General features: G+C 41.5%; 1 protein-coding gene across 1 annotated transcript in view; it reads right to left on the reverse strand.

Moving 5' to 3' along the window:
• Positions 1 to 16,284, reverse strand: part of FBN2 (fibrillin 2) — a 245,668-nt gene extending 229,384 nt beyond the window's left edge. The window contains exons 1-4 of the mRNA XM_061188122.1: positions 16,031 to 16,284; positions 15,130 to 15,212; positions 9,509 to 9,607; positions 6,486 to 6,581 (exon numbers count right to left, since the gene is read on the reverse strand). Coding sequence (XP_061044105.1) covers positions 6,486 to 6,581; positions 9,509 to 9,607; positions 15,130 to 15,212; positions 16,031 to 16,284 — 532 coding nt within the window. The remainder of the gene's footprint in view (positions 1 to 6,485; positions 6,582 to 9,508; positions 9,608 to 15,129; positions 15,213 to 16,030) is intronic.
• Between the last annotated feature and the right edge of the window lie 6,260 nt (positions 16,285 to 22,544).

Consider the following 22,544-nt stretch of genomic DNA (forward strand, 5'->3'; position numbering starts at 1 on the left):
CTAACAATGCCTCTCTTCTCACTAAATTTTTTTTTGGTGTGGAAAACGTAGTTATTATTCATAAAAAATTATGTTAACATGCAACATGGCTTTTTGTTACTTCAAATGAAATATTTTTAATTTCTCAATGTAAATTTTTAATACAGTAAATATCAGCAAGTATAACCCATTTAAACAAAAGATCTTCGGTGTCTTCAGTAATTTAAGGAAGTACCAAGGGTTCCTCTGAACAAGAAGGATGAGATCGGCAGATACAGCCATTTGCTTCTATTCCTACTCTCACCTGAGAGAGAGCTCTTCCAGGAGAGGGACCATAGGGAGTTTGCCTTTGTATCCCCCTCATTTACTGTAGTATTTGATGTACTGCAGATTCTCAAAAACTCCCCAAATATGTCAAAATCTCGCAGGATTCTTCCCACCTTTTTGGGAGGCGGAACAACGCAGGGAACAGATGAGGAGTTCTGCTGTGCTCAGCACATGCCAATCACGTCATCCTTCCGATTCTCAGCTTCTCTGCCTATAAAGTAGAGTTAACAGTCCCTACCCCAGAGGAGTTTGAGGATTAAATAAAATGGTGTAAAAAACAAAGTTCACAGTGGCTACACATTAAAGTGTTCTACAATCTTAATTCCCCTTATTTTTTATACTGCAAAGGATCTGTATGAAAAACAAGACTTGTTCTACAGCAACCAAAGTTTACCCTGAAGAGCAATAGCCAAAGAAGAGAAGCAGGCAATGCAGATATAAAAGTGAACCAAAAGGAAAAAAAAGAGGTAATTTCCTTCTTTTGAATAAATTAGGATAAAAGTTATTTTATAAAGTAACAAGACATAATGGCAACAAATTTGCCTTTCAACTGGAGTTGGAAAGAAACTTGTATAAGCCTAAATTTCCACCATGGAAAGAATGCTGACCACCCAGGAAGAAAAAAAAAATGCTTACACCTAGTGTGGGACAAAGCAAAAGGCAAGGGAGAAGAAGACTACGGAAAGAAATATGAGCTGGTTTCTTAACTGCCTGCCATGATCTGGGGAGAAGGGAGAAGCAAACCCTGTTTCAAGTTGGTCAGCCTGTGATATAGAACCCTGATCATGACTGCCAAAGCCTGAATATTTTTATTCAGTAAATATTTACTGAGCAACTACTCTGTGCCAGGTAATATGACAAGTGTCTGTTATTACTAGACAGACTCCTGCACCACTCAACATAGGTACAAACACTTGGACATAAGTCAAATCTGAAATTATGGTGGTTACTTCTACACAAACGTATGGGATAAAAACAGATGCTAAACCAGGTTAAAATGTTACAAAGAGGAAAGAAACAAAAGCCTATTTTTCTACACGAGATAATATAAATCTCTACTACTGGCACTACCTTCTTCCTTTGTCTTCCAGGTTACTATGCTCTCCCAGTTTTCCTCCTGTCTCACTGTCTACTCTTTCTCACTCTTTGCTGGCTTCTCCTTTCTCTTCTCCACCTCAAAATGTTGGGCAGCAATCAAGGCTCTGGCTTCAGCCCACTTCTCTTCTCTACCTGCACCAACTTCCTAGTGATTTTTGTCTAGGCCTACAATTAAAAGATTAACCATATAAAAATTCAATCTATATGCTCCCGAAGTCATATCTCTATCTCTGACCTCTCTCCTAAGAGGTGAGTTCATAGATCTTTTCACTTGGAAGTCTAACAAACTTCTTGAACTATCAAATCCAAAAGAGAACTCTTGATATCCCATGCTCTTAGCCCCACCTGACCCCAGTCCAAACCACTCCCCACTCAGTCTTTGGAATATCAGGAAATGGCATCACCATTCAGCCCAGAGCTCAACCCAAACCTTCTAGTTGTCATTATGGATCTTTGCTTTTTCTTTCATTCTCATTCACCACACCCATTCCATCAGTACACACTTCCTTCTATAGATTCTACCTCCAATGCAAGCTTAATCCAAACACTTATCACATCCTCAGTTACTAGAGCATCATTTACCAGCACCACTGCACTAGCCTCCTAACTGGCCCTTTCATTTTCTCTCTTGCCGTTTCTACAATCCAGTTTCAACACAGCAGGCAGAGTGATTTTTTTTTTAATGTTAATCGGATTGTATCACTCCACTGCTCAAACTGCACCAATGGGTTCCCATAATACTTAGGGGATAGTCCAAATTTCTTTCCTTGGTTTATGAGGCCCTACACCTTTGTTTCTGAACTCATCCCTTGCCATTATTTCTTTCCCTCACTTCAGCCACATAAGTCTTCCTCTTGTTTCCAAAATGTATGTAATCTGTTCCCACCACAGGTCCTTCGTATTTGCTTTTCCCTCTGTCTAGAACACTTTTCCCATAGACCTAAAAGCACAGACTCAGGTCTGTGTTCAAAGTCACCTTCTCAGAGATTCCCCAGTTAAAAAATAGCAGAGAACTGCTTATTCTGACCCAGACTTTCTCCCCCTTACTCTCATTTATTGTTCTAGAACTTCTCATTCCCTAAATTTGTATTAGGCATTTCACTTTTCACCTACTTGTTACCTGTCTTCCCTACCAGAAGATAAGCTCTAAGAAGTTGGGCATCATCTTGCTGGTCACTGATGTACTCCCAGCACCTTGCACAATGTGGGGCATACAGTAGTTATTCAATAAACATTGCTGAAGGAAATGAAAGAGTGCTTTCTAAAGAACATTTTCTACAGTTCTGGGAAAGCAGCTAAGCAATTTTAATGTTTTTATAATCCTCATTTTAAAAAACATTTCCAGGACTTTTCTGGGTTCACAAGCTGATACTGTTACACCCGCCTCTTTACTCCCAGTAAAACTCTCTCTATGAAAGACAACTTAGAAAGAATCTTCCTTAAACCATTTCTTGAGCTGACATGTACTAGTTATCATACCATCACCTTCTTATTTGCTGGGACTAATGAATTTTTTAAGTTATATAACTTTCTTGAACCAAATGTTCTATTACCCGTGAGTAAATGCTAGGCAAGGACAGTTCCGTCCCATGAGATATCTAGAGAACAAATTTTCAGACGTATGATGGTCTTCTGGCCCAGTGCTTTTTCGCTTTCCCCTGACTGAAAAGTGTGGTGACATCAATATGGCTTGCCACAGGAGCAGAAGAACATAAAAGCACCTCCTACAGGATGGGAAACTACTTTCCGTCACCTCATTTCCCATTTCTGTGTGAAGAGCAGGGAAGAGACATACCTACAAGAGCTCTTTCTGTAGAACGTTCAGGAAAATACATACATACATACATACACACACATACCCCAGACAGGTACAGCAGCTGAATTCAGGCAAAAGTGGCTAGTTTTAGAATAGGTTTGACGAAATACTCTGAAAGACCAGTTGAGGTGAGGCTCTACCCCTGCAATTCTAAAGGAATGATGATTTTTCTCCCTAAGGAGTAAAAGGTTGAGTTTCAAGAAGCATAACAGTGTCTCTTCTCTGGCTATTGAATTCTATAAAATAGGGATACAATCAGATCTCCTAATGCTTTTGTAGGTGTAAAAAAAGGTATAAATCTGCTCTGTTATAAATAAAATAGACAAATAATGGGAACATGCTGTATAGCACAGGGAACTCTACCTAATGCACTGTGGTAACCTAAATGGGAGGGAAGTCCAAAAGGGAGGGGATATCTGTCTGTGTATGGCTGATTCATTTTGCTGTGCAGTGGAGGTTAACACAACATTATAAAGCAACTGTACTCCAATCAAAATAAATAAATAAATATGGTGTTCATAATAGACTTTTTAAAATAGCTATAATCTGGAGTCCATTGTATAAAATTTGGAAAATGCTTGAATGTATGAAAAAGTACAGAAAAAAAAATCATTTATGAACAAAGAAATTTTGTTACAATCTCTGATCCACTGTTGTCCAGCTGTTTCCTGCTCTCATCTGGTCAACCCTAGCCTAAAAAAAGTTATTACAATGGCATCTTCTATTCTTGCAAAAAACTGGCCTCAGTGCATGGTGTTCTCTCAAATTCCTTAAGATTCCATTTCCCAGACTCAATCTCAGGCTAGCTTAACAGCTTTTCCCATACCTGAGAACCACCTACACAAGGGGTCTGCAAACTATGGGCCACAGGACAGATCTGGCTCACTGCCAGTTTTTGTGCTGTCCATGAGTTAAGAAGGGTTCTTACAATTTTATGTGGTTGAAAAATCAAAAGAAGAATAATATTTTTGTGACACGTGGAAATTATATGAAATTCAAATTCCAGTGTCCAGAAAGTTTTGCTGAAACACAGCCAAGCTTTTTTATTTGCATATGCTGGCTTTTGCACTACAATGGCAGAGTTGAATCGTGACACGGATCACAAAATGTAAAATATTTACTATCTGGCCTTTACAGAAAATATTTGTCGACTCCTGACCTTAAGAGAATATTTTTCTTTAAATCAATTCACCTGTTTATTTTAAATTATTTTAAAAGAAAACTTTAGCACTTATAAACGGAAAGCTAAAATTACCCAAACCTGAAGGCAACCTCAAAAATAACATGAACAGCCACAAGGAGATACCACTTTGTATCCATTAAGATGGCTACCATCAAGAAAACAGAAATAACAAGTGTTGGTGAGGATGTGGAGAAATTGGACCCCTTGTGCACTGCTGGTTCCCACCTGTAGTAAAATATAAAACGGTGTAGCCACTATTGAAAACAGTATGAAGGGCAGCTCTTCAAAAAACGTAAAACAGAATTACCATATGATCCCTCGATTCCACTTGTGGGTATATATCCAAAAGACCTGAAGCAGGGACTTGAATGGATGTTTATCCACCCAGGTTCACCACAGTGTTATTGCTAACCAAAGGTGCAAGTATCTCAAGTGTCCATCAATGGACAAATAGATAAAAGCAAAATATGATATATACACAAAATGGAATATTATTCAGCCTTAAAAAGGAAGAAAATTCTGACACAAGCTACAACATAGATGAACCATGAACACATTATGCTAAGTGAAAGAAGCCAGCCACAAAAGGACAAATACTATATGATTCCACTTATATGTGGTACCTAGAGTTGTCAAATTCACCGAGACAGAAAGTAGAATGGTGCTTGCCAGGAGGTGGGGTGAGGGGAAATGGGGAGATAGCATTTAATGGGTACACAGTTTCAGTCTTGCAACACAAAAAATGTTCTGTGGATGGATGGTGGCGACAGTTGCACAACAATGTGAATGTACTTAACGCCACTGAACATACACTTAATAGTTAAAATGGTAAATTTTATATTATATATATTTTACAATAATTTTAGAAGTTTTTTAAACTGCAACAAAAACAGAATAAGGTTAGTTTAAAACAAGCTAGATATTCTTGCACATCTAAGACATGGTCTTGCTATGTTAAAATGGTTAATGAACAATTCTTAGGGAGGTCTTGATGATTAGCAGCAAACCTAGACTCTGCACCTGATGAAATGCAAACGGAGTGAAAAGGGACTTTCTTACTATTTATGATTCAACTTTCGTTAATATCATGTCCTTCTACTCATCCACACTTAAAAATATGGGGATTCCTGTAAGAGTCCCACAATTTGGGAAACACTAACCTAAAGTATTCCCCAGTGATAAGTCAAAATACAAGAGCTATCATCCTTACCTTCTTGCTAAAAGGTTGTTTTTGATTATAATAGGATATTCTCCAGTGAGTGAAGAGCTTTGCTGGATTAAACTCCCTCTTTGGGCTTCCCTGGTGGCGCAGTGGTTGAGAATCTGCCTGCCAGTGCAGGGGACACGGGTTCGAGCCCTGGTCTGGGAAGATCCCACATGCCGCGGAGCAACTGGGCCCATGAGCCACAATTACTGAGCCTGCGCATCTGGAGCCTGTGCTCCGCAACAAGAGAGGCCGCGATAGTGAGAGGCCCGCGCACCGCGATGAAGAGTGGCCCCCGCTTGCCGCAATTGGAGAAAGCCCTCGCACAGAAACGAAGACCCAACACAGCCATAAATAAATAAATAAATAAATAAATAAAATTTAAAGGGGAAAAAAAAAAAAAGCTCCCTCTTTCACAGTGACATGATTTTTAAAAAATCACTTCACAGCCCTGTACTGTGGTATTAAATAATAAAATATATTTGAGCAAAGGACAATTTATAAGATTGACTCTGCTAGGGTTAAATTTGGGATATCCTAAAAAGAGACAGAGATCACAGCGAACGTTACCATTTTTTTCAGAAAGGTATCCATGCTTTATGGAACTAGATAAAAGAAAATCAAGTAAATATTTACCTGTGATATATGTCAAATTTGATAAAGCACTAGTAATATTCAACAACATCAATACTCTAAACAAAAATTTTTAAAGAACTGGAAAAAATTAGGTATTCAGCTATAAGGTATGTCTTTTCTACATCAAAATATTTTTAAAGGATTTTAAGATCCTTTACAAGACCTTAAGTTATGACTCAGTATCAAATGCCCACTCAATCAAATTATTTCTAATAAATCGAGTCTATCCCAATGTTGCTTACGTTGTCCACAATAAGTTCCAATATATCCTTTCTGGCACTGGCAATGGTCATCTGCACAGGTCCCACCGTTCATGCACCTAACGCTGCACTGCTGAACTGCAAAGAACAACAAAAAACATAAAATTATCAATCACCAGAATTATAGTATCTGTGAGAGTTATAAAACTATACTAAATACCCAATTAATGACAAATGTATTCTACGGAAGTAAATGTTATGACCCAAGCATACCTTTATTTATTTGTAGTAAGTATGCACACGAGCATATCTGTTACAACATATGTTATTTAGTATATATTTAAAATCTATTACACTTTCAATGTTAAAAGAAGGAAATATAAGGTGACTAGAAGTGTAAGTTCTAGGATGCAGGAAGCACTCATGTATCCATTCAGAATGCGGTGGCTGAGGCCTGGCACTGCCATCACCCAGTGCTTAAGCAACTGCTTCTCTTTCTCTCACATCAAGTGTTTTAACAAGGTCTGCAGGTTCCACTGGAAAATATATCTCAAATCCATCTCCTCCTTTCTGTCGCCATTGATACTGTGTGGTTCAGCTACCCTCATCTCTCACCTGGACTGTTGCAGTAACCTCCTGATAGGTTCCCTACCTTCTACTCTTACCCTCTTCAAATTCTTTCTCTGCAGAGCAGCTACAGTCATCTTTTAATAATATAAATGGCATTGCTTCATTTTCTTATTGAAACCCTTTCAATGACTCCCTGTTGCATTTGGGATATAATGCAACCCTTCCATGACCAAGGAGGCCGTGTATTATCTCCCTGGATGTGCCTGCTTCTCTAAGATCTTCTCTTCCCAATCTTCCTCTTTGTAATCACATGAACCTTTCACAGTTTCTCAAGTGGAGGAAAGGTCTTTTGCTTTGCTACTTCCTCTCCCGGTGAGGGTCCCTCCCTGGCTCTTCTCATGCCTGGCTCATTCTCGTCCTTCAGAACTCAGCTTCAATGTCACGTCTCATCAGAGGGGTCTTGTCTGGCTCCTGTATCTAGGTTCCTCCTTGGCTCCAGGCTGTTCTTCTTCACAGCAAAGTTTCCTTCCAAGAACTTACCGCTATCTATAATGACTTCGTGGTGTTTGTTTACTTGTGTTTTGTCTATCTCCCTACAGGGATATAAGCTCCGTGACAGTGGATGCCAAGTCCATTATGACAGCAGGGCACTGAGCTCATTGCCATTTGCTGGGACCAAGGAAACTGTGGAAGAAGTAGACTGCGGTCAACAATGAATCAAGAGTTTCATGCCACAGTGTCAGATGCCTACTATCCATTCAAGTGGAGATGTCCAATAGGAAATGGAACATGTGAATATGAAGCTCAGTGGAGGGATCTACTCTAGAGATAATCATTATGAGTTAGCAGCACATTGGTAGTAACTGAAGACATATATGTAAACAAGTGCACCCAGGGAGGACAGAACTCTTGGGAATACCTAACTGTGACTGTAAGGCTAATAAAGAAGATACAGAAAGGAGACTAAGAAATAATAATCAAGAAAAGGAGTACTGTGAGCCATTAATATTTTACAAGTGAAGGGAAAAGAGAGCATTTCAAGAAGACAGTGATTAATGGTGCTAAATGCTTTGTGGAGCTGGAGCATCCTGAGGACTGGAAAGGAGAGAAAAGTTCCTGATGGAAAGGCAGCCCGTATTACTCAAGGCCAAATGAATTCAGGGATCCCCTATTAAATTACGTACCATAAACTGAGGGTCAGCCAGTGATTGTTCAGCTGCCCAGGTAGAGGAATTAAGAAACTGAACTGTAAAAAATTTCTCCAGGTTTGGGTTTTTTGCTGAGGGTGTATTTCAGAAAACTAAGAGAACAGGATAATGAAGATATGCGGAATGACATCGTCCAGGCAGTCAGACAAGGGAGGTTCAGGAAAGTAGTGGAAGAAATTTGCTAATCAGGGTGGTCAAGAAAGTCTCAATGAATTCTAAATAACAGGTTTTCAAAGGTCGGGAAAATGACAGATTCTTTTCACAGAAAACGAAAACTAGAGCATTAATCAGAAGTTTCATCATCAGACAATGACATTTGTTATATGAAAGTTGAATCTTATATTCCTCAATCAGATAGATTATCTATTACCTTTTCTTAGGGAAAATTTGTAGAGAGAAATGTTAAAAATATAACAATTTCACACTAGTTTGAGGCAGACAAAGATTTATATAATTATTGAGCAATTAAATAAATAATATCTGCTTCCACCTTGCTATAAAATATTACCTTAAACACTGGCCTAAAAGATTAATCTTGGACCTTAAAGACCCAACAATTTCTACTTAGGTCATGAAAAACACAATCTTAGCCCACTGTTACTGTGATCTTACAGAGCTGTTGGGAGTCAGTATGTGTAAAGCAAAATAGCTAATATATGTAAAACATCTGGTCAGTACACAATAAATATTTGTTGTCATCTCAATCCTCTTATCCTTCCCCTTTAGTTAACCCACAAAACAGGATATGAGCCACAGGAGTTAAGCAAAGGCAATAAACAGAGCTGAGGGTTTGAGACTACAGGCTTAGGCATCAGAATCCTTGGCTTCAAATCTATGTTACTTTGGGCGAGTTAAACTTATGTGCCTCATTCTCCTCCTCTGTCAATGGGGTAATAATAGTATCTCATAATATTCATGTGAGAATTAAATAAAATGATATAGTTAAACACTTAAAACAGTACCTGCAACACGGTAAAAACCCAGTAAGTTATAGCTATTACTCGCAAAGAATTACTTCTCCACTAAATCCAGGCTCTTTTACTGAATAGACACATAGCTTCTGGACCAGTATGAAATCATTTTTCTTAATGAAAATCACCCCCCATTACCCCTTAGTTGTTGGTGGCAACAACTAAGCCACCAAAGATTTTTACTCCAAAGATTAGTACTGACCTAGTTAGTGAGGAAAATTATCATGGGTCTATATCCTCATTGAAAAGGACATTTAGTAGTTACTCAAAAGCTTACAGATAATGCAGTAAATAAGGTCACATATTAAAAACGTACTTGATTTTGATCCACAGGTTGGTGATATTTGGCCGCTGGAACAAGTACACATGTTAGGACGGGAACAAAATCCATCTCCACAACTATTTCTACAAATTGCTGCAGAAAGCACAACAGGGAAGCGAACGAACAATTAGGTAACAAACCATGGTTTACAAAATAAGAAAACTATAGTTAAAAACAATAAACCTGAAAAACTAAGATATAAAATATGTGATATATTATGTACAATGGAATATTACTCAGCCATAAAAAGAAACAAAATTGAGTTATTTGTAGTGAGGTGGATGGACATAGAGTCTGTCATACTGAGTAAAGTAAGTCAGAAAGAGAAAAACAAATACCGTATGCTAACACATATATATGGAATCTAAAAAAAAAAAGATTCTAACGAACCTAGGGGCAGGACAGGAATAAAGATGCAGACGTAGAGAATGAACTTGAGGACACGAGGAGGGGGAAGGGTAAGCTGGGACGAAGTGAGAGGGTGGCATGGACATATATACACTACCAAATGTAAAATAGATAGCTAGTGGGAAGCAGCCGCATAGCACAGGGAGATCAGCTCGGTGCTTTGTGACCACCTAGAGAGGTGGGATAGGGAGGGTGGGAGGGAGATGCAAGAGGGAGGGGATATGGGGATAGATGTATACGTATAGCTGATTCACTTTGTTATACAGCAGAAACTAACACAACATTGTAAAGCTATTATACTCTAATAAAGATGTTAAAAAAATGTTTTTAAATATGTGATATATAATGCCTAATTTCAGATATACAACAAAATTACCCATTGTAGACAAGTGAATAAGTCTCTTAAGTATCCTTATGATAATGTGCACACAAATGAAGCTACTTCAAGTTCCATAATCCTAATCATTCAACTCTTATCAATACAGGTCATCTTTTCCATTCAAGGGAAAGAGTTTATACTCGGAATTCACCGTGAGAAGACAGTCTTGGTCCTAGGAAGCTGGGAGGGTTGAGGAAACCTAGAGGTCCTGCATACCTTCAGAAAACACAGCCAACTCTGTAAAGGACCTTCACAGGAGACAGAGAATGTGAAATTGGCTAAGCTGGAGACTCCATGCTCTAACGACTTGGCCAAGCCCCAGGGGTTCCATGCACATTCCTTCCCGGCTGGTATCTGACCTGCCCCATCATCAATCTTTGTTCCCCTTAATAATTCTCTCTCTCCTTCCTCCAGCCTTTCTTCTCCCATTTTACCTCCACAACCTAGCCTATTCCTGCTGCTCAGAAAAGCTGCTGCGACATTTTGATGGAGGGAGAGTCAAAGCCTCCTGCAGCTATGACCTCCAAGGTATGAGGGTCATCAGAGCAAAGAATGTTAGGCTCACTGACACAGCACATACCACAGATCCTCAAAATCGGTAGCCCAGTGCCTTCAAATGGGAAGTCTCTCCCATATTTAGAGTCAGTTCATTTAGGAGCTGAGAGATTTATCTCTATACCCACAAGTGAATTCTCTGTGTGCACACAGGCAAGTGCTTTAATGCTCCATGAGTGGATGCATGAAGACAGGAAGAGGAGAGTCTGGGAATGCCCTGAAACTAGCTGTAAATATGTATGTAAATGTGTGTATGTATCTTTCGCTAGGGAGGGGGTCTCACAACTTTCAAAGAGATCTGAGCCCCTCAATACGTAATGTAAAGGGTGTGTTCTATAGAAATGAGCTAACTCAATAAATGTTTTTCTTCTCTGGATTGCCTTTTGACACCCACATAATATGGCCAGCATCTCTATTAGCACGCCCTATAAACGAAAATGTCATAAATTATAGTGTGAAGATAAAAAAAATTTTAGGCAAGAACATGGCTTCTGCCATGGAGTTGACTATTAATTCTTAAAATGTGCTAGATTTTCTGATCACCAATAACTTTCCAATGACAAATGTTTACTAAAACATTGTTTTATCTCAAAGCCCCCTTACCCTCAGCAGGTAGACATTTAGTCTAGGCTTACGTTATATACAAAGTGCCCCTTCCCAGGTCCTAAACCCAAAGAAGGTCTGATGGGCTGGAGACTACTCATCCTCAGACAGATCCCTGTCATGGCCACAGGTGTACCCTGTATATCCATGAACCCATGAGAAGCAAGAATGCTTAGGCTCTTTCTCTTCACACTCATCTCAAACTATAGTACATCTCATCTAAATATCTGTCCCTCCCACAATTACAAAAACGATGAGACCCAGAAATACCAGAGGGGAAAGGAGAGAGGACCTGGGTGTTGGGATTTCAGTGATGCTGGGAGAAGATGCATGGCACAGTGGAGGGTAAATGAATGGTATGCAAGAGGTCTGAGGTTGAGTTCCCGCTCTGCCATTGACCCACTGCAAGCTCGGAAAAAAACCCACAGCTTCTCTGGGTTTAGTTTTCTCATTGGTAAAATAAAACAAAATGATTATACTGGAATGTTCTGATGTCTCTTCGGGTCTCAAATGCTACGATTCTGGGCCAACCCCTTCCCACTGTTATTCCACTGGTCAAAATGCTCTTCATAGTATAATTTCACAACAAAAAAATTAATAAGCAAACTTTTCCATTGCTTCATGTTCTAACAAGATTTAAAAAAAACAAATGGAAAGTGAGAAAGTCAATATCATCCTTTTGGAAACAAATATTTGGAAGTTTGGAAGTACTTCAGTGATTTTTGCAGGCCACAATTAAGAACAATAACAACAAGACACAGACTCAAATCAAAATGCATTAAGTTTCCAGTAGTTTGAGAAATATATTTTTATTTTAATATCTTCTCATGAAGGCTGGTCAAGGCCAACCAGATTAAAATTCTAGGTGTTGATCATTTTAATATCTTTCTATAAAGAAAAAATGTTGATGTATAAATGTATAAGGAAATTAATCTTTGGTCCTCCTTTTCTATTTGTATTTCACCTATTCTCTTTTTGTAAGTTTCCTCAGAGCTTTTCTTTTGCTAAATGATGGAAATTCAATAAATATAATAAATAATTTGTTATCATAAGAAAGTCATGGAATGAAAATTCTTTTTTTATTGAAGTCTAGTTGATTTACAATATTAGTTTCAGGTGTATAGCACAGTGATTCAGTATTTTTGCAGATTATACTCCATTATGTTATTACAATATAATGGTTAAAATTCCCTGTGCTATACAATATATCCTTGTTGCTTATCTATTTTACACATAGTAGTTTGTATCTGTTAATCCCATACCCCTAATTTGTCCCTTCCCCACTTCTCCCCTTTGTAACCACTAGTTTTCTGTATCTATGAGTCTGTTTCTGTTTTGCACATACATTCATTTGTATTATTTTTTAGATTCCACATATAAGTGATATCATACATTTTTTGTCTTTCTCTGTCTGACTTATTTCACTAAGCATAATTTTCTCTAGGTCCATCCACATTGCTGCAAATGGCAGAATTTCATGGAATGAAAATTCTTAATTTTGACTTTATGATGGTTTCAATTTAGTTATTACCTCCATATATTACAGTTTTAAATGTCAAACTAATTGAACTAGTGAATTTAATGCAAAATATTAAGGTAAAATTTAGATGAGACCCATGCAAGAGAATATAAACGCATTACAGTCTCCCTCTCTTTTGTGCACTATTTTATAGTCTTGGGTATTTGAATTACCTTTTAAATGTGCTAATAAATATTTTTGTAGATATCTCTTGACACAAGTACTGTAAATGTTTCTTGGAGATATAAAGATCATTTCAAAGTTTATGCTTTTTATAGATTTATGATACATGTACATTCCAGTGTATTTCATAAGCACCCAAATACTTGGAGTATCAGAAATGCGGGCTACAATATTCACTGTTACTTTGAGATTTCCAAAGCTGATTTTCTAAACATGTAAAGGGCACAGTGTTACTCAAAGACCAAAAATATATTTAAAGCTGACACTCAGAGGGCCGTATATATACATATACATTTTTTTTTCCTACTGCAAATATTCTGGAAGGCTCTGTTCTCTGGAATTCCCATTCCACACTGATCCAATAAAATCTGACTTTACAGATTTTCAACACGTACCATAAACCAATCCCTTCTCCTCGGCTACTCTCCAACTCAATAATGGCAGTCACATTCATTACATTTAGTGAGTCAGACTTTCCGCAGTGCCTAAGTCACTCCCGACTAGTATGGCAGGTGTGTGGTGAGTGACTTAGCTGTTTCAGAATTCTAGGAACCATGTAAGTTTAAAGCAGGCACAGTAACACCCTACTGGTCTGAAAAAGTAAATGCACCCTCTACAAATGCCTCACGTATATGACTTATGTGCTGGAGGGAAAAGAATCCAATACCCTTCCATTCTTTTTAATAAAAGTAAAGGCTTATAATCAGAAGGTTTATTTAAAATATTTATGAATCACCCTAAAGAACACAGTTGTTGCTTCCTGTTTTTGCCTCATTACTGGATATTGTGGGATTTTTAGGGTAGAAAAGATAAGAAGCTAGTATTCACAACACTTGAGATATCATGCCTTTTTAAAAACTGCACAGAAATAACATCAAGTGTCTATCTCAAACCCACAAAACCAATAAATATAGAGTCAGAGATGCCACTACATCCTTATTATCCCTTGGCTAGTGTGGCTTGCCCTTTTTCTCTCTTCATGTGGCATAATTATCTTTTCCCTGGAGAATATCGAGGTCAATCTAAAGTCAAGATTGTCTCTAAATAAATACTATGACACCTGGCTGTCCTCCCAACAAGGCAAATGTGGCTGTGCTATATAAATACACAAGAAAAGGCCAATCACACTTCAACTCACAAATTCACAGGCATGTGAAGCAAGACACCCCATAGTCCACCACTGTGAGGCTGATAATGATAACTAATGACTTCTCCAATTAAAACTTGGAGAGCTGGGTATACACTTTGGAAACTGAATAAAATAATCAAAACTTTTAAGGTCAGATATGCAAAACTTTTGAAGTTCTAAGACTCACACTTTGGAAATCTACTGTACACTATGAGATCTGGGGTCTGGAAATCCTAAATTTCCTAAATGTCTTCCAAAAATTAAAAAAAAAAAAAAGTCAAGCCATTTGGAAGAGTTCTCTCTTTTACAATTTTTGTTAACCTGGATCAACTCTAAATCTCTGAGAGTGCTCCTTTCATATCTATGTTAGGTGACTGTTGAGATGAAGCCAGAGGTAATAAAGCGGTTTTGTATGGAGGCCTAAGAAAGCTTGATCTTCAGAAGGCCTAAACCTCCTGCAGAGTCAAAAGGCAGATAATTTACATAATCACATTGTGGTCTTATCTGCTCTCCTTCAGGAAAAAGTGGTGTGGGTTATCTGGGGAATTGCTGTACTCCCCATTCAGGTTGTATTAATAGACATAGAAAGATAAAACTTCCAAGTATCTTTGAAACCTTTATTATTATTGCCCTTCAACAGCGTCTACAAGTGAAGTCTAAACCGAGGCAAACTGGCTGCTTCTTCCCCACCATTCAAATGGGGCCGCGCGTCCTAATTATTACTGCTATGTGGCCACCGGATTCTAAACGCAAATGTGTGTCCAAACGACTGCAAGAGGTCGGCCCTGAGATGGGGCCGAGCGTGCTGCCCCAAACTGCGATCCCAGCCTAGCACTCACGGACAATGCATTGGTTTCCTCCAGGGAGCGTCTTCCATCCCGGGCAGCAGTAGGAGTGGAACCTGGATCCGCATACGTTGGGCCTGCGATAGACAAGTGAAGGAACGCACACTTAGAGAGGGGTGCGGTAATACATTAGCAGTTTTCGTAACATTTATGGGACAACCAACAGACAAAAACTACACGTCAAATTCTTGGGGCTTGGGGCTCAGACGTGGAAGTAAAAGACACTGTAATGAGGAGGGTCAGAAATGTCTAAACATTGCCTTTCACCCGCCCTCCGCTGCTACCTTTTTAAAGAGCGAAAAGAAACAGGGAAACATATAATTTGCTACTATTCTAGCCTCCGGATGCAGAGAACAAAGGGAACACTCCGTTTCCAAAATCCTTGCCCTCGTCCCCAAATCCATCCCTCCTTGATCAACTGTTACTTTGGCCCCGACATGTCAAGGATGGCGAGTCGGAAGGTGGAGCGCTCGGCTTGATGATTAGAGTGAGCTGTAAGCCCCGCACACGTCCTCAAACAAAAGGCTCGGGAGTTGCGCCCCCGACGGTGGGGAGCAGGCAGGCTCGACCAGCCCCAGCGCGGCGCGGGGCGGCCTCAAGCGCGCCTTCCGCCAGGAACTTGTTCCCGCACGGCGGGCTCGGCAGGCGCTCCGCGATCCGCACCCGGGGGCCTCCGACCCACCCGCTGCCCAACCCCCCGAGGGAGGTTTTTTTTGGGGGGTTTTTTTTTTTTGCCGGCCGAACTGCGGAGGAAAAGGGGGAGGCGCTTCTGGGAGTCTTCGGGGTCTACTGGTGGAAGGGGCCCCGGCTCTAGCCGCCAGAACTGGGTTTTGGGAGGGGGTGGGATGGAAAGCTGCCAAGCCGAGGTTTCCCCCCGTGCCGCCTGCCCACCTACCCTCGGAGCACGTCCTGCTGTCCTCGCCTGCGGACGCGGCTGGCCGCCGCGACGCCCTCCTCCCGGTACTCGGGCACTGCGAACCCGCCTTCAGAGCCCGCCGCTGCGGGCCTGACCTGTTGCGGCGGCGACTGGGGCCGGGGCGGCTTGGGCGGCGGGGGCTGGGGCTGGCCGGCCGTGCCCTGCGCCCAGAGCGCCACGCAGCCCAGCCACACGAAGTAGGGCTGGAGACACAGCCGCCGCCGTCTCCCCATCGCGCGCGCTGAGAGCGCGCGGACCGTGGTCCGCGGAGAGGGAGCGCTCAAAGACAAAATCTACGCGGCCCGAAAAAAGTCAGGTCTAACAAGCCCTTCGTCGGCTCCGGAGACTCCCTTGAGCTCGGGCTCCCTGCTCTAGTGGGAGCCCCGGACCGAGCGCCGGCCCCCTGACTGCCGGCGGGGCGCGAGCTCTAGCGCAGCGGGCGGCGAGACGCGGCGGCGGAGCGGCCGGCAGCCCCGCGCGGTCCACGTTGCATCCCCCGGGCCGCTGCCCCGAGCGACTCCAGGACCGCCAGCAGGCGGGGGCGGGAAATTACAAAAGTAACCCGAGCAGCCGCGGCGTAAAGTTACAAAGAAAGCGGACCTCAAAAGAAAAAAAGGGCCTGCACGCAGCGACTCGGCGGATTCCCGTGCGCTCCGGGCACAGATCTTGGAAAGCTGCAAAAGTCACCAGAAAGAAGCCGGAAAGCAAACAAAAGTCGCCCCCCAAAGAAAAGGAGGGTCTTCTCCCGGCTCGCCCGGAGTTCCACTGGGCAGCGACGCGCCGGCGGCGGCCGAAGAGCCGGGCGGAGGTGCGCGGGACCGGGGCGAGCCGCCGGTGAGAGGGAGGGCGGGAGGCTGGACGCCGGGGAAGATGCGGCGGGCGAGGGCGCGGCGCGGGGGTTTTGAGGCCCGGCGGGGCGCTGGGCGGGCCGGCGGGCGGCGGCTGTCAGTGGGGGCTGGAGCGCAGCCGTCCACACGTGGGGCGCAGCCCTGACCGAGGGGCCGGCGCAGAGTGGGCGGAGACAGAGTAAGGGGGCGATGGGGTGGGGAGGAACAAGGGGAGCCAGGGGCTGGGGGAGGGGAAGAGGAAGGAAAGGGGTAGGGTGAAGGGAGGGGAAAGGACTCAGATTGGGGAGAAGGGGGGCGATCCAGAGAGGAAGGCCAGGGTTTGGAAAAGGGGCTTGGAAAGAGGGATTGGCGAGCTTGGGTACGAGAGGAAATGAGCGGGGGATGGGGGCGAGGTTAGGGCGAGGAGAGAAGTGGGAAAGGGGAGGGAGGGCGGGGGGGCCTGGAGGAGGGGGCGAGGCGCTGGTCGACTTTGCTTTCCGTCCCCCTCAATTGGCCGCTAGCTCTGTTTTGACTGCCTGTACAAAGCGAGCAGACGACGGGGGAGGGGGCAGTTAGGGACCGGATTTGGGAAAAGAGGCTGCAGCCCCTTCCCCTCCCCCTCCGTCCTCGCTGGGCCACGGACCAGGGACGAGGGTCTCTAAACGCGCCTGGCTTGGCTAGACCCGCAGCTGAACTTCCCCACCGGGCAGAGGCCACAAGGTTGAGGATGAGAACGGGTCCTCCTGCAGGGACCCAGACCCAGACCCAGACCCGGGGTTGGGGGATTCTCAGTCAAGCAGGACTAGAGACTCCCGCGGGAGTTGGCTGCAACCTCCATCCGAGGAGGCCGGGCCCTCCCCATCGCCCTCCTACCCCCACCTCCCCATCGGGAGCGGCGTCAGTCTGCGGAACCCGCAGAGGGGCTGGGCGTTTCCGGATTGAAATGCGCCCTCCACCTCCAAGACCGAGCTCACGTAGCCGCGGGGAGCCTTGGCAGCTTGCAGGCGCCGCGGTCCTGGGGAGTCAGTACAGGGGATGTGCTTCGGGGTGAGCCCTGCCAGGACTCTGCATGAGTTCGCAGCCAGAGAAGAGTTAGATCCCCAGACGTGTGTTTGGGGGGGACGCGCATGGTGGGTAAATGGATCTTGGGGCATATCCCTGGTTCCTGTCTTAGACTTCTGATTAATGGTTAAACGCTAGCAATTGGTGCATCCACTGGCTGGCCACTTGCCCTCTGGATCCGTAGAGTAGCCTCTGTGCTCACCCGACTTTGGGGTCTTCCTTTGTGGCCCTGATTTCATGAGATTTCTGTGAAGCCCTAGTTGTCTCTCAGCATTTCATAATTAAAAATCTAACACCCCTGAAAACTGGGACTGGACATCCAGTCATGGTTTAGGATATAGTACGAGAGACCGATGTCTGGATTATTCAGGCCCAGAGAAACTTACTTTAAAGATTTATATACCTAAAGATTTTTTCCTGGCCCAAATTGCCCAGATGTGCTATTTGGCAGCCAAAATTCTCTGAGAATTGGCATAGCTCCCTCCTTTTCCCCCCAATGTAGTTAGGCAAAGACTTTTAAGGTAGTATTCCTTCTTACAGTATTCTCATGAGGAAAAGTAGGAGCAACATAATTTCATGTGGGACACCAGTCTGTTCAAATCCAAAGAAACTAAAGACAGCAAGAGAGGTATTTGTCATGCCCTGTCCTTCAAAATCATTTTAATTAAAAGAGCTAAATAAAGTATCCCCTGGGTTAAAGCAGTGTTTTAATTATACTTTTTAAACATTTAGCCCCATTAAATGGGTTTTTATTGAATACTTAAATAGTTTTGTGGTTCATTTCTGTCTATCGTATCAAATCCAAATGCTCTAAAATTACATAGGCGTTTATCCTTAGACTCACCAATTCCACATTTAGAAATGTATTTAAAAGATAAAACAGGCAAAAAATGAAATGATGAATGCTGTAGTCTGTTCATTGCAGCACTGTTTATAATGGCAAGAGATTAGAAATACAAAGTTCCCATCCACAAGAAACTGGTTGAATATGGTTTAATCCATTCGGTAGAATACCATACAGCTGTGAAAAATGAATGAGGATCTCTCTATACTCCTATGAGTGATCTCTAGAATATACAATTCAATGAAAAAGAAAAACAAAAAAAAAAAACAAACTGCAGATAGACTAGGTAAATCTATTGAGACAGAAAGAAGAATAAAGGTTACCAAGGGCTAAGGTGGGAGAAGGGAATGAGGAATCATTGTTTAATGGGTATAGAGTTTCCATTTAAGATGATGAAAATGTTCTGAAAATTAATGTGATAATGATTGCACAATATTTTGAATGTACTTAATGCCACTGAATTGTATACTTAAATATGGCTAAAATGATAAGCTTCATGTTGTGTATATTTTACAATAAAAATTTTAATGTAAGGTGCAGGATATTGTATATGGTATGCTACCTTTGAGGGGGCAAATGTGCACATGCATGTGTGTGTGTGTGTGTGTGTGTGTGCACTTTTAAAAAATAGAAGTATAAACCATATCTAATAAAAATAGTTATCTTAGAGAAGGAAGAGGATGTGAAGGAATAGATAATCATGGAACCTCTACCTTTCCAAATATGCCTTGTTTTATAGTTCTAACTTTGGAGCCATGAGTATATCTTATATAGTTAAAAACAAAATTAAATTTAAAAGAGCTATGCCTAAAAATTGAAAAGAAACTAAAACAAATGAACCTGTTTATCACATTAGTGGCATAAATGGAGAGAATTATTATTTAAAGTGACATTTAAACACAATATTTGGACTGTACATCTTTAGTAGGATGTAACCTAAGGATGAAATGAACAACAAAGAAGTCTGAAATTGCATTCCATGGTGGTAATGTGAGAGAGAGAGCTTGGGAAGGGGGAGAGAGAAAGAGGGAGATAGATATTAGAAATCATGATTTCAGCATAAGAGAAAAGAGATTAAATATAAAATGAAAGTAAAAACACTGCAAGTTAAATTGAATTAAAATGCCAAGATGTAATCAGAACTTACATTTATCATTAAAAAATATGTATTTCCTGGTCCTACGCATTGAAAAGACCTGAAAGTAGTGAAAACCCAATAGCAATAAACACCCATTGTGCTCAGATTGTGGTCCCTAAATACCATTTCCCAGTAAAAGGAATGAGGGCTCCTTTGGGTAGGTGGCTGATTTCAGGTCTGGGGCAGGAACTATGTAAAATGAGTCTGGATTATCTATTTTGTCATATTTGAAAGCAAGGAAATTATCAAACAATTTAGGGTCATGTCAAAAGGAAACAGGACCTAACTTGAAAAAGATTCCACTGACGAAAGATGGGAAAACCCGAACATCACAAAGAAAAATGACTGCAAAGGACTGAAATATATGAAATGTGTAAATATTCAAGAATTACGTATGATACTTTAAACAAAAATTAATTGGTCACTTTGGAGATTGTTAGGGCACAGCTTATTCTAGAAACATTGATAAATAAAATAATCAAACATTTATTTTGCCTTTGCTGGATAGACTCAGAGAAAGTATTTCTTTAAAAAGTTACAGTTGTAAACACAGGAATGATAGAATTTTAAAAAATCACAACTTTGCAAACTCTAATGAAATAATGGATCCAGGCAAGAGTTATTAATGGTTGTTAAAACTGTAAAGTCAAGGATTCTCGATTGGGGGCCATCTTCTCTCTGGAGGACATTTGGCAACATCTGGAGACATTTTTTATTGTCACAATAAGATGGTGTGTATGGGGCAAGAGTGTTGAGGGTACCAGGGATCCTACTAAATATCCTACAATGCATAGGACAGTCCCCCATAACAAAGTTTTATCTGGTCCAAAATAGCAATTTATTTGAGAACCCTTGCATTAGGTGAACAGTCAGTGGGGAACTATTTAATGAATGATTCAAGCTGTAACCCCCAGAACCTAGTGATTATTGCTAACTTCTGAAAAATAGGATAATCAGACATTATGTGTCTGCTTAAGTGGTACAACTAGAGGCACACAGAACTGCCTGTGAAATATCTTTGTCAAAAAAAAATTGAACCTAAATGTAATCATAACTTTATATTTAATAATATAAATTTTCAGTTTCTAGGAACTATGGAGGGTAGTAAAACACATTAAATGATACCTCAAGGATACAGTCAACCAGATCTAGAATGTGGGAAATACCACAGGACCAAAGTTTTTCAAATAAATGACGTGAGTATAGAAAAGGGAGGGGAGCTCTTTTGATCCAACAATCACATGCAATGTTTGTACCTTATCTGAGATTGTTATTTGAACACAGGTGTAAAACAAAATTTTGAGGCAGTATGCGGGGGTGGGGGTGAAAGCTGATTATTAGCTAGTAAAGATTTATTTTCAATTTTAAGGAGTGTGAAAATGGTATCGTGGCTATATTTTTTAATAATATTTTCTAATACTGACTAAATTCTTTATGGGTGAAATGATATGATGCCTGGGATTTGACATAAAATACCACAGGAAAAACACAGGCAGGGTTCTAAAAAGATGGAGTAGATGTACTTTCCTCTATTCCTCTTGCTAAGTATACTTAGCTGAACATCCTGGACATTATGTATAGAAAAAAAGAGTAAAAAGACTCTGATCAGTGGAGAGAAGATGGAAGACTGGCCAGGGACCTGAGTCACAACATGGAAGTGAATTCCTTGGGTTTTTTTGTTTTTTGTTTTTGTTTTTTTGCTTCATACATTGTGGACTGGGTGCTGGAGTAGGTGACAGCCTGGAAATGCCAACTGGCACAGACCAAAAAAAAGCCTCCAAGAAAACCCTGAATTCTCTACCCAAAGGACAGGAAAGGGGCATACTAGCCAGACAGAAAACTTGTAGATGATAACTGCTCTATAACCAGCCAAACATCACAGAAAAAAAAAATGTGGTCTTCCCCAACCAGCAAAGGCCAAGTGAAGACTTTAAACGTTCATCCTTGCCAGGCTGTAACAAGGTGTCCTTCCCCAGAGTAGTGTCAGAGAAGGCCAAATAATGGGCCACTCCATCCCCCTGCTGCCCCCACGGTGCCAGTGGAGAACCTGGACTTCCACTCCCACCTAACAGTAATGAAGTGCCCCTGTCTGCTGGGATGGTATCAGAGGAGTCCTAGTAGAGAGTCAGGACTCTTATCATTGCCCATCCCCATGGGAAGCCAAGGAGAGCCACGTGGGGAGCAATAATAAAGCATGTCTCTCCCTCCCAGCCAGGGTGGTATAGCAGAAATTTAGTGGAGAGCTAGTACTCCCACCCCTGCCCAGCAATAACAAAGTGCTCCTCACACCTCAATTGCATCAACAGAGGCAGAACATGGACTTCTCCTGCCATCTAACAGTAATGAGGCAGCACCCTTCTCTCTTCACCCCCAACCCCGTGCAGTATCAGAAAAGGCTGCTAAAACAGATGACTTAAATAAGATCCAAAGTATCATAACACCCAAAATGTCCAGGATTCAATTGAAAATTACTCCTCATACCAAGAACCAGGAAAATCTCAATGTAAACGAGAAAAGAAAAGTAATACTCACCAATGCTGAGATGACACACATGTTAGAATTTTCCGACCATGGCTTTAAAGCAGACATGATAAAAATGTTTCAAAGAGCATTTGTGAACAT

Source organism: Eubalaena glacialis, chromosome 4, assembly GCF_028564815.1.
Source record: "Eubalaena glacialis isolate mEubGla1 chromosome 4, mEubGla1.1.hap2.+ XY, whole genome shotgun sequence".
NCBI classification, from domain to species: Eukaryota; Metazoa; Chordata; class Mammalia; order Artiodactyla; family Balaenidae; genus Eubalaena; species Eubalaena glacialis.